Source organism: Drosophila sechellia, chromosome X, assembly GCF_004382195.2.
Source record: "Drosophila sechellia strain sech25 chromosome X, ASM438219v1, whole genome shotgun sequence".
Classification (NCBI taxonomy): Eukaryota; Metazoa; Arthropoda; class Insecta; order Diptera; family Drosophilidae; genus Drosophila; species Drosophila sechellia.
In genome coordinates, this window is record NC_045954.1 from 9,992,899 (window position 1) to 10,009,694 (window position 16,796).

Consider the following 16,796-nt stretch of genomic DNA (forward strand, 5'->3'; position numbering starts at 1 on the left):
GCAATTTTCTTGCTCACGTGCCAGAGGTGAAAATCTGTCAGTTGATTTGCATAAAATGTTGCCACACTCCATTGCGCTTTATGTGTTGTTTTATATGTACATATAGCATATATAGCACACTATGTTGCTACACACACTTGCCAAATAATTCCAATTCAATTTGCGAATCACTCTTTTAACTTTGAAGGCAGTTTCGGTTTCCACAAGTTCTCGCCCGAGAAAATAAAGTTAAATCAAATGGTGTCTGTATGCGGCGGTAGCGATCGTATTCAGTGCCCGACGGACGGGCACTTTCACGAAGCGCTTACAGGGTATCTTGGTATCTTGGTGAAAATTTGAATAGACACGTAGCCGAACAGCAGACAGCCAGCCAAATGGAGACATTGCAGCAGAAGGAGTGGCGCTTCCAAAACCGCCGACTTAAGGCAAAGTCACACAGCAGCAGCATTACACTGCAAAATATTTCTCACTTAAATGCTTAAACCTAAACTAGGCGCTTTATGATAATGCTCCCAATAAATATATAATAAATATATATATATAAAGAAGATATCTATAATATTCCCACGTTGTGTTTTTAAACATTAAGCTTATATTGTGTTCCTATTTACAATACTTCTTGCATCATTTGTTTCAGTGCATCAGTGTCGTCCTGGTGGAGGGTGGGGGGAGGGGACTCAAGTTGAAGGCAAACTGCTTGCGGCGCTCGTTTCAAAGCGTTGAAGAAGCGACAAGGAACAGGACGAGGAGGAGCCCCCTGCTCCCGCTAGCGACATTTTCCTGGTCGTGCCAAGTGCAGCGGGATTTCTTGCACCTACGTGTGTGGCCTCGTCTGTCCGTCGGTTTGTCTGTCTATTTGTCTCTGTCGCTGCTTCAGTTTAACCATGAGGCTGTCTGCGAACATCTCGATGCACTGCGAGAAAAGTCAGCTTAGCAAGCTTTTTAAGACTTTTAAGCAATTTTAAGTAACACAAAGGGAGAAAGAACTAGATCTGTTTATAGTTTTAACTCATTTTAAAGAAGTGCGAAGAAAAAGAATTTTTCTTCAAGTACTCCTGCAGCTATAGTTTTCCACAGCTTTCCTTATCTTCGCTATCCTATTGCTTTCATTTTCCATCTGCGACAATGTACGTAGATGAAGAAAATCACGTAAACAGATTTCTGTTGTCTCAGCAACCAGTCGGATTTCCTCGACTTTCCAGCACACGACGTTGCCACATTCTGTTTTCCTCAGCCAGGCATTTTCAATAATTAAACATTTGCGTGCGAAATGGCCGCGCAAGTGTTTTCCTTCCGCTGTGTTGTCGCTCAATTCCCGGAGGGTCGCTGCCTCGCAATCATAATTATAATAATTATAAAAACAATAATTAAAGCACATAAGCACTAGCGTTGCCGGTATTTTGGGTGTCGGGCGTGCGGAAAAAGGAAAATATTTAATTGAAATTTTAATAGAACCCTAAGCCGGGCACGTAGGCGAAAGCGGGCATAACTGCCATTGCCTTTGTTTGTTTTCCTTCACTTCACTTTTGTTTTGTTTTCCACATTTTTTTTAATGTCCCGTTCCTTTGCATTTTCCTTTTTTGGGCCGGTGAGCTGAGTCTGAATTTTTGACAAGTTAATTAGGTTGTTTGTTGGCTCGTTAGTCCTTTTGTCCCTGCGCTTTTCCTCCGGATTTCCCCATTTTCAAGGTGGTATATTTTAATGTACTTGTGATAAAGTCCTTTTAATTGCTAGCAGACAACACCTTACTACAGCTCATCCCGGCTTACCTCAACCCATCTCCTCCACAGCTCCGACTGTCCTGTGTCCTCTGGTCAGCAAACGCAGACTCACTTACGCAGGCAGCCCACCCACACAAGCAGGCACCGCACACACACACACATATGTACATATGCCTAGGGGCAGGCAGTCAAGTTGTCAAAGTGGCAAAAACAATGAAGCATACGCCATGTGGACCCGCCTGATGCCTTGCAGGAGAAATAGTTGGGGAAAAAGGGAATATGAGCAATCCGGTAGTGTGTAATAAACAAACATAACTAGTAGTTGGAATTTTACCAAAGAAAAAATGGCAGCAAAACCAGAATTCCTACACAGAAACATGCACTTTGCAAAAATGCATAAAAAAATGCCAAAAATATAATACTTAATCAGGGTAAGTAACTATTCCAAAATGTTTCCTATATTTCGTAGTCGATTATACACGCAAATATCTAAACGAATTATTCTAATTGAATTGGAATATGCCTTAGAATTTATGATACCTAAAGTTGCCATCATAGTTAATGAACCGCAGCACTTTCAAATTTTCGATTTTCGAATTCAAAATTAAATTCCCGTCGCTGGCAGACAGTGTGGCAGAATATGCACCCATCTGTTACTCTGCCACCAAGCACCAACCAACCCAGCTGCGGTTTCAATTCTCCGCCATTGGCGTCCATGTGGTCCTCTCGGCAGATTCACCCCTGAAAAAAAAAACTCTGTCACGCTGTTTCAACGACCTCAAACTAGAATTTTGTGGTGTTTTTGGTGGGCGGGTGAAAATGTAAAACCAGCAAGACTGACTCCACCGCATTTGATTTCTTTTAAATTTTCGGGCATCTCTTACGGCGATAACCGCTCCCCTTCCCAGATTTCTACAATCTTGTTATTTAGGAGCCAGACAACATTTGCCTAACGCTCTGATAATTAAATGTAATTGCTTCACAGCCGGCAGGCTAAGATTCAAGCATCTGATTCACTTGCGGCTAGCCATGTTGATTTGTCAAATTTCTTATCTTCTCTACTGAGCCAGATCCTATCCAAATCCTTGAAATTAATCCTGTTCTCATGACACATAATTATTATTTTGAATGCTCACTTGATAACTGGTAACTTTAAACTAATTCGCAGTGCCGTCATTTTGCGCGCTTAAATTTTTAACGACGCTGCCCACGCTGCGTATACGCAATCACATTTTAATTAAAATGTTTTTGCTTGCTGAAAAGTTGCCACTGAAGGGTTTGCAGTTAATCCATTTTGATATCCGCAATCCGCTTGCTAATTAATCAACTTAAATGAATGGCTAGAGTTTCAGTTTTGCTTTTCAAGCCACTTGAGTGGATTGACTTTTTTAGCGCCCTTTTAGCCCAAATGAGATAGCCAATTTGTTAATGTATTATTCGTAATGTTCCAAATAAAAGTTTGCATGGCAATTGAAGTACGATTTAAAACAATGCACTTTAAAGAAAGTAATTTATATTTAAAAAAAATATATGCAATTTAATGAAAAGAAAAATGGAGTCCATGTTAACTGGTTAGCCGTTTTGCTGACCTCTCCCCTTTTTTTTTTCTTCCGGCCCCGATTTTACTCTGGTTAACAAACAAGTTCCGTTCGACTTCAAGTTGGGGGGGGTAAGGGATATTATAAATTTCTCATAAAGCAAATTCAAAGCGAAAAAGAGTTGAAGCCGAAACGAGGGCAGGTGCAGGGTGTGGGGGAAATGAGAAAATTCTAGGGGCGTGGTGTTGTAAGCGGAGAAAAGCGATGCTGCGACAGCCAAAGGCAAACCGAGTTCTCGTCAGCGCTTTTCCAACTTTTCGCCAGGGGAGCAAACACACACACACACAAAGGGCGAAAAAAAAATGGAAGGGGAAAAGTGTGGAAAATCCGTGGGCTTGAAGACAAAGGGCGCGTTGCGGGTTGAACCTAGCCAATTTTTCACGCCTTTACCAATGTAAATGACAGATTTTAATGCACGTTTTATGCTCTCGATGCGTACACGATTTCATTTTCAACACTTTTCGCATCATTTTCCCAACCCAATCATCGTCCTTAGTGTGTGAAGTAGTTCGCAGGACGAGAGTGCGAGGGATAAGTCCTGGTCGAAATCACCGAAAAAATTTAAACAGAAAGTACATTTCAATCCCATTGATTACAGTCACTCGGGTAAATCTTTAATAATACTATACTTAAAATATTTTCTATTTAATAATGCTTGAATTATTTTTGTTATAAATGTATAAATCTTTTTTGAAGCTGCCTTTTGGGCCAAAAATCTATTTCCTTCCCATGTTATTGCCTTAAACCAATTTAATGTTGTTTTTATGGCCCATTGATCGCAGCTGATTTTTCGCCTTTTTCAACCCTAAGGAAATTTTTAAAGGGAAAAAGGCTTTCCATTAAAACAAGTGCACCGAAAAAGAAAACAGCGTTAAAGACCAGTAATAATAATACACGAAAGTTCCATTTGGCCCTGTCATCATCACTTTTGCCGCAGCCTCAGCGGCACCTGGTTGCCACTGGGGGGTCAGAGTCACCACCCATCCACCACTGTTTTGTGGTGTGCGATGGATGTACTCCCATGTGCTGGGGACTCAACTTTAAGTGTTCGCCGCCGAGTTGAACTTGAATTCGATGGCTTCCTTCGAGGAGCCCCGGGCACAATGCAAATATCAGAGCCTTTCCACGAAAACCATTAAAAATGCACCCAGCCGAGATTCATGAGGGATGGGGTGGTGGAGTGAAGTGGAGTGTAGTGAAGGAGGGTGGGCTTTGAGCCATCATGTCGGTGATTTGTTGGCCCATAATAAATCAGGGCATAAACGGCTTATGGCCGAACATGGCTACAACATATCTCATGAGTGCACTTCGAAAAAAAATATATATATAAAAGAAAGAACAAAATATGCAAGTCAAGCGTAATCAAGATATATTTATAATCTTAAATTAATATTTTAAACAGCTAACAAATTGTCAGTGAAAGTCAATCACTTTTTGAGTGGTGGGGAGCATGGGATTTTGACAAATGAGATGTCAATCGATGCGTTTTTTCACACACTCTTCTGGTGCGCTTCGTCACTATGTGAACTGCCGGCCACAGTGACATACCCATAAAGGGGATTGTGTGCTCCACATAGCCAATAATGCGGCGTAAGGCACGAAAGTTTACGCTCAATTTAGTTGGCAACAAAAAAAACCACATATCTGTGAGAATATATCCGTATATATGCACTACGTGCACATTTATATTGGCTTTCAGTGGCAGCATTCCGGCAAATAAAATTCAAACAAACACAATAAAAATATTTATTTAGTTTCGAATCGGGTGTGAAGGATGGGGCACCGAGGTGTGCATATACATACATCACTTGTCCAATATTTGCGTTGAACATTTCGAATTTGAAATTCCCGAAAGAACAACATTGGTGCAAAATGCATATCGCAAATGGGAAATTTGTGTAAAGCGAACAACTGGCACACTAAGCTCTCCGATTCAATTAATTTCAAAGTTCAACATTTTCTGAGAAAATGTCTCTGCTAATTTTAATATAACTAAGGATTGCCATTTCTTCGTATTCCATTTAGTTTTTATAAAGAATTTTTACGATGCACAGTAATGTGGGTGGAATCCTCTTCCTCGGGGGGAATCCCAAATTGAATTGGCAGGAAATCCCCCCTCCCCGCTACCATTTCCATTGCGTTTCATTTCATTCCGGTTCCGTTTCGTTTCGTTTCAGGCGAGACAAATTGCCCACGCCTTGCATCATTTCACATCCGAGCCGTTGATGGATTTGTCACTTTATGACACTGGGGGAATGGAGCATACTGAATCGGGCGGACGACGTTAGCTGGTTTACATGGTGGGCTTGCCTTTTTCGGGCATATCGCCAGCCAATGTCGCAATGCGCTTTTTCACATACTTGGTACTTGGATAAAAGCCGCCAAGGGCGACACAAATTTTTGAGAGCTTCCTGAACGGCGAACCTTGGGCCAAAAATGCACTCTTCGATCTGAGGAAATGAGATCGAAAAATGGGCAAAAATAAGACGACCAAAGATTTAAAAACCACATCATCCACCATGCTACAAATCCATATAAAACGTCGAGAATACACACTTCTTTTCACAAATGCCTCTTTTAAACAATTAAAAAATTGTGCATTTCAATTGGCGACAGTGAGACTCGACCCATTTTGGTCATTTCGAGTGCAATATGCTCCAGTTCAGTAAGCTGTTGGTCGGATCCAAGTGTCAAACCCCCCCTTAAAAACTCAATTCACAGCGTTCGCCCCGTCGATTTTCGACCGCCAAGCCATGAATCGCTGAGGAATGCGAGAAGTGCTAGCGGAAACAAATGGGCCAGAGTCAGTTCACAAAGCCGGAGGGGCCAAAAAGCGCATCACAAGCGGTGGAGTGGAGTGGAGGGCAGGGAACGGTTTAAGTCCCCTTCAAAAATGGGGGGTTTTTTTGGGCGTATCAGCGATGATTGAGCTGTGGGCTCTGCTTTCAACTGGTGTGTTAGTGTGATTGTGTGTGCGAGTGTATGTTGCGGACTGAAGAGCCGGTTGAATGATGGGGACAGTGCATATGACAGAAGCGACTGACTGCCATCCATGGCAGACCCTACCCCCGAAAAAAGAGACCAAGGGGTCTTGGATATTCCGGGACACTCGCTGTCAACTAACTGCACCGAAACTGAACGCTCGGCGAGCACTGACGCGCCCATTAGAGACTTCTGAAGTGATGACAGGACAAGGTCCCAGCCAACTTCTGACTTGCAGTCCAACCTGCCCCACTCTGCGACTTTCATTCCCAATAAGCACTGCCAGAAATGGGAGGAACCAAAGATATCAGAACCAAAAAATCCAAATCAGATGCTTACATGCACTGCACACTCTTCAAATGTAATTGCTGCATCCAGTTGCATATTAGAAAATATGATAAATAATGAGTTTCTTTCAGTGCATCGACCGCTCTACGATGCCTTCTAGCTAACCATTCACTCTGCTAGTCAGTCAGCCAGTTCATGTGTGTTGCGTTGACATGGTGCTGGAAAAAAAATGATTGGCCTGCTGCTGGATGCCGGCTGCACTCCACGGATTGAGTGTGCATCGGGCTCTGGGCCTCCGTGGCTGCCATGTGTGCATCAGTGAGGGATCTGGGCATTTAAGCCTTTTATGTGTCGCTTTCAATATTAATTAAATGCTTACAAACCCAAAAGGGGGACACGCCGAACGAAGCAAACGAGACCAGGAAATGTTTTTCTCTCTCAGAGTTTTCAAAAAACCAACTTTACCACACACACACACCCCATCCCCTCCCTTTGTGCATTTCCCTGCAGTTTTCCCCAGCCCCCCTTTTCACCAATTGAGTGTCGAGTTTTGCCGACTTGGCCAGTGCGATTCCTTATTGTTGCATCATTCATTAGTTGTTGTCTGGTCGAAAAAGTTCTTCGAAGCCAACTCTGGTCTGTAGTTTTGTATCCCTTCCCCTTTTTTTCACTTCCCAAAGGGTCATGTAAATCAGAAGTTTGTGTACGGGGAGGAACATCATCAGTAGTAATGACTGTGGCCTCCATTGCCATTGTTATCCCATGCTTCCTGTTAAATATTATAATGCGGCTTTAAGAGTGAACCAAGCTCATGTGAGTTAATTTCTTACGATAACTAAATTTAACTACTTCAACTCTTCAACTATTTAACCTATTTTGGTTTAATATTCAATTTCAATTTCTATCAAGACATCAGAAGTTTATACTTTCACCGACTCAAATGAAAAAATGTAATAAAAGTGCTGAGATGAGCACAAATGGTTTGGGAAAATAACAAACACAAGACCTTTCGCTCAATCTGAAAAGAGAAAGAAAAAGGGTTTTTCCTCTAACACCTCCAGGGATGTGTGTGTGTGTGTGTGGGTGAATTCGTATCCCAAAAAAAGGACAAGACAATGTGACCCCTCCTATCCAGTTTGGTGGGGCGTGTGACAGATGCAGTCATTTCAGCTCAATCTCTTCAAATTAAATTGACCCACGTCAGAATTGGTTGAGGGGAAAAAAATGAAGGTCTCACTGGGGCAGGCTGTCCTCCTGTCCCTTGCATATCAACTTCTTTCCCTTTCGAGCGAAATAAAAGGAATCGAAATAAAGGATTATTGAGCATTCTTATGCCCTCAATGACTCGCATTGAATGCAATATGGCAGTCATGCCCAATTAAATGGTGTTTGGATACTCTAAACCTTAATGTAAAATTCATTTTCAAAGGCGACTAGATGAATTTAACAAAAAAAAAAACCCCGTAATATGAAAAACTACATCTAGTTGGCCGAGAAATTAACTGTCAATTTTTCGTTGGAACAAAAGTTGTATTTCGACCTTCAGGCTAGAGAAATTTCATTTTCCTTCGAGTCGTGCTACAAGCCGGTCGCATTTTTCTAACAAGTTTCAAAAATGTATCAAAATTTTTAGTTAAAAAAGTGAGTATGAAGAAAATACACTAAAAGTACAGTCACCTCAAAGCGCGTACACATCGTTACAGCTACACTGCCGACGGCACATGGGTTGTTTCCTCGCAATAATCCGAGGAATCCAAACCAGGAAACGACATTGATAATGATTCCCCACATGACGCTCCATAACTGCCGGATGGGCACCAAACGGAGGCCCAGTTCCGGAGGATCATCCAGCTGCAAAAACCATGACACTGGACTACTTTCTTAATGGAGCTACCACGAGAAGGATATACACTAAAAGTGCAGCCCCCCAAGGCGCGCACACATTGTTACAGCAACAGTGCCAACGAAAAGTCGGCACACGGCTTGGTTCCTCGCCCGAATCCGAGGAACCTAAGCCGGGAAATGACGTTTATTATGATTCGCCACATCTTCGACCATATTCCTCACTACTCATGAACACGATGCGTTATGAAGCCGGATGAGCACCAGACGACGACCCAGTTCAGGAGGATCAGCTGCAAAAACCATAACACTAGACTGTAAAAGTACAGTCCCCCCAAAGCGCGTACACATTGTTACAGTTACATTTCACAAGGCTTGGTTTCTCGACGTTGATAATGATTCGCCACATTATCACGATGCTTTATAACTGATACTCTGTTGAATTGGCTACGAATTTACATACTTTACACATTGCACGTTATCTATTGCGATTTACAATTAGTTTTGCCAATTAACACTACTTAAAATACGCAGAATTTGAAATCGAATTTCAAGTAACACTAAATACACTAAACGAAAAACAGGTTATGAACAATGTTTTGATAGGAACACTACACACAAGCTTACACTGAAAACACCGAATGTTGTAGCAAATACACTGAAGACACAAATAAAATATTGTATGGCTCAACCAAAAGAATAACAACATTGATTTGTTGAGCTAAAAATGCGCTTTATTGCAATCTTGAATTGAGATTTTAATACATCTTAATCGGCTGCATGCGTTTCATGTCGCTGACTGTATTTGGATGTGTTTTGATGTTTGTAGGTTTTTGTATTTTATTTATTTTTTTAATGTAAAGGTGGTCTCGTTTTATGTATGTATGCAAGTATGTATAGTGACATGTATGTATGTAAATACTAACATCAGTTGGTTTTTCGTTTTTCTATGAATTCCGTTTTCAAAATTTGTGTTCATGGTGCATCACATGCATGGAGTACAGTAGTCAATGCCTAAATGGTCGAACAAAGCTCAAAGCTTTGACAAAACTAGGTTATATGTTGGAATGATATATATATATATATATATATATATATATATATATATATATATATATATATATATATATATATATATATATAGCTTAAGTACGGCCAATTGCTTAAGAAGATGAAATTAAGGACACAAATAAGGTTCAGCGATTTCAATGTTACTCGTTTTCGAAAGGGATTTGATTTCTGAATTTGTTTTTTTTTATTGAATTCTGTTGCTGTATTCTGTTTTCTTGTTTCTCGTTTTATTCTAGTTAGTTTTAATTCTACCACAAAATATATTCCTCAGATACATTAATATAACTACTTAGAGAACATCATTTAACTTAAATAGTTCTTGGCAGTTATTTTTTGCATATTCATATTTCATAATCCGTTTTGCTTTAAAAATATGCTCTTTTCTTTTTCCGCCGTTATACATATATTTATTTTCTTGCTTAGCTCCAGCTTTCCTTCGATTTGATTAATGTACGATATTTTGCGACATAAATACGCAGTTCTCTCTTTGATAAATATACATATATAGATAGATATATAGTGTATATTTATATTCATTTATTAAAGTTGGGCATGTCATATGCTTGTATTTCACCCCCTTTTTCCACCGCACACCGGTGCATCATTCTCGAGTGTCAAATGGCATTCGGAGGATATCACCAGAACGCCACCTGGCGGTGGGGACGCGCACCTTGCCGCCTTTATTTTTCGCTTGTTCTTTACATTTGCACATTGACAATTTTGTAGTTTAAGTTTATATCGCTATTTCGTGTGTGTTTTTGTTTGTTTCAAGCAAAATTGCATTAAATAATTAATTTTAATAATTTTATTAAATATAACTACTACGTTAATAAATGTTTGAGTGTGTATGTTTGTGTATATCGGTGAGTGTTATCAATTTGTTTTCCGCATTTTTGATTTCGCATGTATTTCAAATGGTTCCTGCTGTTGCTTTATTTTTTTATTTTTGGATGCTTAACATTTTTCTTATTAATTGGCAGTGCAAGTTCTGTTTTGCGTGTGGCTTTCGCCAGCTTTACATTTGAAATCATCGAATTAAGGCATCGAATTAATTTTGCACAGAAAGTACACACAATTGAATAAACTTGCAACGCAAAATGGTAAAGGGAAAACAAAGTGGTATTAGTGGGCAATGGTAATCGAAATGAAAGTGCGGAAATCCTAGATGGCGGCCAGCGCAGAGATCCTTCCCAAACCGAAATCAAGCTTTCTATGTAATGAGTGTATTTCGATCGAATGTGCGGTATATCTGTGTGTTTAATTGATTTGCTTTTTTTGCTCTATATAGATACGACGAGTTATGCACTATATAATAGCATATATATATTGTGTGGTACCCTAAAAATCGATCCCGCTTTTCCGCTGTCCTCCACTTTATTCTCTGTGTGTTCTCCCTTCGCATTTTTCCAGACTTTAGCCATTTTTTAAACACTCTTTGTCTGCAATTTGCCGCGTGTGTGTTTAGTTTTTTGTGTGTTGAACTCGCTGCTTTTCCCGCCGCTGCCGCCGCCGCCGCCGCTGTTGCTGCTGTTCCTGTTTTCCTGATCCTGTTACAGGTGTGCTCCTGATTAATCAGCCCATCACACGGACAGCCCTTCAGTCCCAGCCGTTCTCCTTGATCATGTGCGCCAGCTCAATGATGAACTTGCCCTCCTTGTACTTTTGGCTGGACTCGTAGGCGTGCTCATATTTCCAGCCCAGCGGCGTCTTGCAGCACTCGCAGTAGATGTCCGCCACCGCATGGAGGCCGGTCAGGAGCACCCGCTCCTCCGTCTGGCCACAGGCCACGTTCACCACCGAGTTGAACAGATAGGCCGGTCCCTGGCTACCCTGAAACGACTTCGATATGAGCTCGTCGTGGGAGGCGAGGTGGGCGCGGCAGTGAACACATGAGTATGTCCGATTCGTGGACGGTAGATAGGCCTGAAACGTCTTCACCATCGTGACGTATGATATCCTTTGTCTCTTTGGGCCTCTATATGCGAACGTTATAGACTGCAAGTCTCCTGCGATTGTCTGTCCTAAAAGTGGTCCTCGTTCTGTAAACAGGAAGTTGCTAATCAGTCATTGGTTCACAGCAAAACAGTCACTTTTACTTGATTTACAAAATGGTGTAGGGTAAGCCGAAATGATCGTGTGTGCAAGCTTGCTTAGTTTTGGTTTTTATTGCGATGTTTAGTCGGTTCACGGGTGTTTCAAGCATTTTTATTTTTTTTTTTTTTTTTGGAGTAACTAATTCTATTTATTAAGATTTCAAAAGGAATCGTTCAGTAATTCCTCTGAACTTAACCTAATGTGTGATAAATATAAATGAGACCAAGTGGTATCTTAATTATAAAGTACAAAAGAAAATGTAATATGTTATGTTATCCTCCGGGTAAGGAGATCGCTGGGGTGTACCCTCTTCAGTCTTCGGAGAGAGATGGGATCAGCTAGGATAGTTGCTAGTCGGTTCGGGTGGGCCATAAGCCTGTCGGCATAACGGCTGCTGTGGAAATTAATCTGATCCCCAAGAAGGGTAACTTTCAGATCTCTTTCGATGAACAAGCATTTTTAAAGCCAATATATATTAACTAATGTGAATGTGTAATGTTTGGTTTGGAGAAAGTTTTATATACATACATATAGATACTATTGTCAGTGTGATTTAAAGCGTTACTAGTGTTCACTCCTTACCTTGACCAGGACCACAACTAAATCTTCCAGTTTCGGTTGCTTTGTTAACTGTGCACTTTGGCTTTATCCGCTGCAATGGGCTGGGCTTTGGGGGCGGATGCGGAAGGGGCGTGGCCAGCAGCAGACGCAGTAGCAGCAGCGGTAAAACCTGCCGCGGCTGCTGTCATTGAACACTGATTTCTGCGTTTCAAGTCACTTGCCGCGTGCGATTTTTGATTCGAATATATCTGATTTCAATTCCGATTCCGATTCTGAATCCAAACCCGATTCCGATGCCCGGCTATATCAGATTTCCAGCCAAAGAATACTGCAAGTGGAAAACAAAAGGCGAAATTAAAAATGCATATGTTTGTTTGTTTGTTATATCTGTTATGCAAAAAGCTGAATTCGAGCCAAGGAAAAGCAGAGCAGAGCAGAGAAACAACAGCACAGAACCGAACACAACAAGTATAAGAGAGTGGGCCATATTATAGGCTATGTGGCTTTGGCTAACAGATATGGTTGGGGCCTTTCCATTATTGATTTCCATTTGCAATCTCCTTGCCTCCGGCGCTGGTAATTCCAGTGGGCAACCCACACACACACATGGATAATTGCCGCCCCGGAAACCAAACAAAGCGCAACAGAAATGAGACAGCGTAATAGACAGTCCAGTTTGCCAAATCAAAGTATACCCTGTAATCGAGAGGAATTGAGATACAAGGGCATTCTTGCCAAGAAACTCAGATGCCATTCACTTTAACACTATGCGGTTTAGGCTTTAATAATGTAAAGACATTTATAAGAACTATATTATGGCAAAAGTTATTGCTTTAGTAATAGCACAGCATATATATATTTTTTGTCTTTAAAATGATTGATCTCCAAAGGTCTCCCGGATGACGCCTCTCCATCCAGTCTTTGTCGTCGGGTTAGCCAGTGAAGCCGCTAGGTGGTTGGAAAGTTCATTAACGTACAGAACTAATGGGTGCATATCACAGATATATCTCTTTTTATATGGAAATGAATGCATTATTCACAGCACCTCAGCTGTGGTTCTACATCCATCAGATGGATCTGGAGAAGCCAGTGAAGAACACCCTACCACGAGGAGAACAGTCTTTTTATTAGCGCCTTCGAGTGCTAAATGATTAATGGGCGTAGCAATGGTAATGGTTTACCATGCGGTAAACACCGAAATCAGAATTGAGTATGAATCCATTTGGGGACCAGGTAGGGCGCCCATTAAAATGGGGCTGATCTCGTGGCAGCCATGAATGGATGCGAATGCCCATGAATAATGTCCGGATTCCTATTCCCATCTATTATTCATACCAGATGCGCGCCTTTGATGTGTTCTTTGTTCCCACTAACTCCTGTCAAAGTAGTTAATTGTTATTCACTGACCGCGTCGATGTTTACCGATTGATAAGCGTTATATTGGAATATGTAGAGGGGCTTTGGTATGAGGAAGTCGGACGCAGACAATGACCGATTAAAGCTATAGATACTAGTAGGTACAAATCAATGGGCGATACAGTGGTGGCCTGCAAAGTTTTACAGTGGTGAAGTTTCCTAACACCACATAACATGTCAATTTAACAATTATACAATGTAACGATTTTTTTCAATACTTTTTGTAACAAAAGTCACTAATATACATGTTACTAATATACAAGTTACCAATCTCAAACTTGAGATTACCCTGCGAAAAAGGTAATGTATAATTGGGTCCCGTTCCACGCTGCACACACTCCTTTATCCGCCCCTCCTGCTGCACACACTTCTTTATCCCAATGCCGCCTTCTGCTCAATCTCCAAATGCAAATCGGCTGCCGATGCCGACGTCGACGCTGCGCCGCTGCCTGCGCCGTTGGCTTGAACAAAGAAAATGCAAAAGGAGCGAACGGGCAGAACAAAGAGCGAACGAAGGAAAGGCGGCGGGAGCAGGAGAGAAGAGTGAGAGAGAGAGTGGGTGCAAAAGGGAAATGCACTCGGAACGCAGACAACAAAGAGATCCAAGTTGCGCCCTTCTGTTCAATTAGTTAATTAATTAGCACTTTTGCTGGGGCAACTTGATTAATATAAAGTAACAAGAAGTTCACTGAACCACACAGAAAAAAAAAGAGATAAAAAAAACGTAAACTGACTTGGCGATTTCTTTGGCTCGCTTTACTCAATTATTTCGGCCGAAACAAACGGATTTCTATTCAATTTGTTGCACCTTAATGTTAGCTATTTTGTTTACTTCTTGACCACTCTTCTTCTTCTATTCACACGACAAAAAAAAACGGACAAGCGAAAAGCAAAGCGCGCAGCGCGAAATGCGGATGGCAAATGACGCTGCTTTTGGTACAAAACAAAAAATCTGAAGCAGAGTGGCGCTGCCGATGCCGGCAGAAACGGCGACTGCGACGCAGCAGGTGGCAGCAAAGTAGGCGATAAAGGACAAAATACAAAAAGAATACAAACTAGAAAAGCTCAGAAAGCAACAATTGAACGAAACGCATAATGCGTGCTCAATGAACAAACAAATTACGTGCAATTTACAGTTGCAATCAAGACAGAAGAATACAGAAGAGTCGAACAAGGTGTGCAGGAGGAGGTGGGAAGAAATGAAAATAAGCAAGGTAAGTGCAAACTGCAAGTGCCGTTAGAACTGTAAGCCGTGTTATTCTTATTGCACTCTCGCCATCTCTTTCCAATCCTGGCTTCAAACGTGGGTAGCAACAATTACAAAAAGAATTTTGCCTACATCTTACAACTTAATGTGTGCGACACTGTGCAGGCCACAAATGTACAAACCACCAAACCATAATAATAAAATGACATTCCGGTTTATTATGTTTCAATAGTTACCATGAATCGAAGGGGTCGTATTTTTGTGACAGCCACTGTGCGTGCAAACAGTGCTGGCAGCCGTGTAACGGTATCGCGATTGTATGCCAAAACGCGACGAAAGAAAGAAAAAAAACTAACGGCACAGCGCTTGCAACAGATGAAAACCAGCTACAAAAAAACCGCAAAATTAATCTGCACCATCAGCTGTTTGCTTTGTTGTTGTCATTCTAGGTTGAAATACGCATTAATGACCGTAATTATAATTTGCCACAATCTCTGAACTTCATTTGCGACCGATTATTGTTTACTGTTTGTTCTTCGTCTGCGGCTTCTTCTTCTTAGCCAAAAAGTCAACTTTTGCGTTGTTTCTCACCATTTGCTATTTGTTGTTATTTGACCAGAAGGTAGGGTATTGTTTGGGCTATTGGTTCCAAAATAAATAAACGAACTAATTAGAAAACAAATTTTAAAACGCAAGTAGAATTACATTTACTTTACTGAACTGAACATTATTTTTGAGGATTATTATGGATGGTTTTTTAATATTAAATATAAAAATCAAATGCAGCCTTAATATAATGCAAGATTGAGCTTGAGAACTAATCATAAAGATCAGATGACAAGAAACCCTATAGTTTTGCTTAAATTAGATTGTACGAAGGGTATACACTTTTCGAAGTATCTAAAAGAACCGTAACAAAAACAAAAGGAGCAGAAGATGAAAGCGAAGAAGCAAAAAGAGGAGCAACGACCCAACATTGTTGTTTTATGCCGTTTCTACTTCGCGATGTTGCCATCCCGCTCGCACCGCTACTTGGGGTCAATAGCTAAGGATCGGATCAGTTGTATATATGTTTATATAGACCGATTGCGGTTGCGTCTCTTATCAGAAATAACATGAAATATATTGCGTTGCGACGCCGCTGGCGACTGCGACGCAGGCAGAGGGCAAGACAGCGGAGAAGAGAGTGAGTGAGAGTGTGACGGCGGAGAGAGAGGTAAACAAAAATACACAAACACATACACATGCGCGCTACAGCTGCTAGTTCACATGTGTATGCGGGTTTGTGTGTGTGCAACAAACAAAAAGCAGAAAATACTTCTCTTCTTCGCTCCCTTTTTCCACACAAAGTGAGCTGTGTGTGTGAGTAATGAACTTTAAGGCAAGCTTTCTGTTTCCATTTTTTGCAGAGTTTTTCCAACTGAAAGGCGCAATTGGCTAAGACACCTATACACACACACGCAGAGCCAAGCAAAATAGAAGATATAACAAAACAAACTAGAAAATAAGCAGAGCGAAAAATATATAGACAGCTATCTATACACACAAGCACAAACATGGGGAAACACTGTTGTTTTTCGCAACTGCGTTTCGCTTGCGGGTGCGACAGAGAGGGCGCGAGTGGGTGACAAACTTGGGTAAATGTTGCAAGCACTTACGTCCTGTGTGTTGCTTGTTTGTTTGTTTGCTTGTGGCCTTTCGCTGTCGTTCGCCAACAAACACCTCAGCGCAGAGCACACACGCGACGCACACACACTCACACACAGGCACAGGGACGTGCACAAATAGCAGCCGAAAATGGCACTCTCTTCTTCTTCACTTGTATAATAATGCAGCAATCTGCATTGTTTCGTTTCTATTTCCAATTGGAATTTGTTGTTGTGCTGCCTGTGCCAGTGGGACCAGGCGATGCGGTAGCCAAAAATATTCGCAAACGCCAGTTTTGAAAGTTGCGCGGTTAAAAGCTGCATGAGATACGAAAAAATTCCCAACTTTTATAAATAGATGTAATTAAAA

The 16,796-nt window shown here is 41.2% G+C and overlaps 2 protein-coding genes across 9 annotated transcripts; one reads left to right on the forward strand and one right to left on the reverse strand.

Annotated features, from left to right (window-relative positions):
- The first annotated feature begins 5,560 nt into the window (after nucleotides 1-5,560).
- On the forward strand, nucleotides 5,561-9,175 carry LOC116802055. The gene is given in 4 exon segments (XM_032725101.1): nucleotides 5,561-5,602; nucleotides 8,141-8,230; nucleotides 8,542-8,616; nucleotides 8,619-9,175. Coding segments are annotated over 4 exon segments (270 nt in total). The 3' UTR covers nucleotides 8,682-9,175.
- Nucleotides 9,176-9,662: 487 nt separating this feature from the next.
- LOC6617524 (protein yippee-like CG15309) lies at nucleotides 9,663-16,648 on the reverse strand. 8 transcript variants are annotated; one of them, XR_004362437.1, is made up of 4 exons: nucleotides 16,439-16,648; nucleotides 15,372-15,419; nucleotides 12,179-12,485; nucleotides 11,447-11,541 (listed from the first exon to the last, which is right to left on the reverse strand). XR_004362437.1 is itself a non-coding variant. In XM_032725014.1 (3 exons), the coding sequence occupies exon 3, from the start codon at nucleotides 11,441-11,443 to the stop codon at nucleotides 11,099-11,101; it is 345 nt and encodes a 114-aa protein (XP_032580905.1). In that variant the 5' UTR covers nucleotides 11,444-11,541; nucleotides 12,179-12,485; nucleotides 16,439-16,645; the 3' UTR covers nucleotides 9,663-11,098. The 8 variants fall into 8 exon arrangements, 1 of the variants encoding a protein (XP_032580905.1); XM_032725014.1 differs by lacking the exon at nucleotides 15,372-15,419 and having other exon boundaries at nucleotides 9,663-11,541; nucleotides 16,439-16,645; XR_004362439.1 differs by lacking the exons at nucleotides 15,372-15,419; nucleotides 16,439-16,648 and adding an exon at nucleotides 15,017-15,033.
- Between the last annotated feature and the right edge of the window lie 148 nt (nucleotides 16,649-16,796).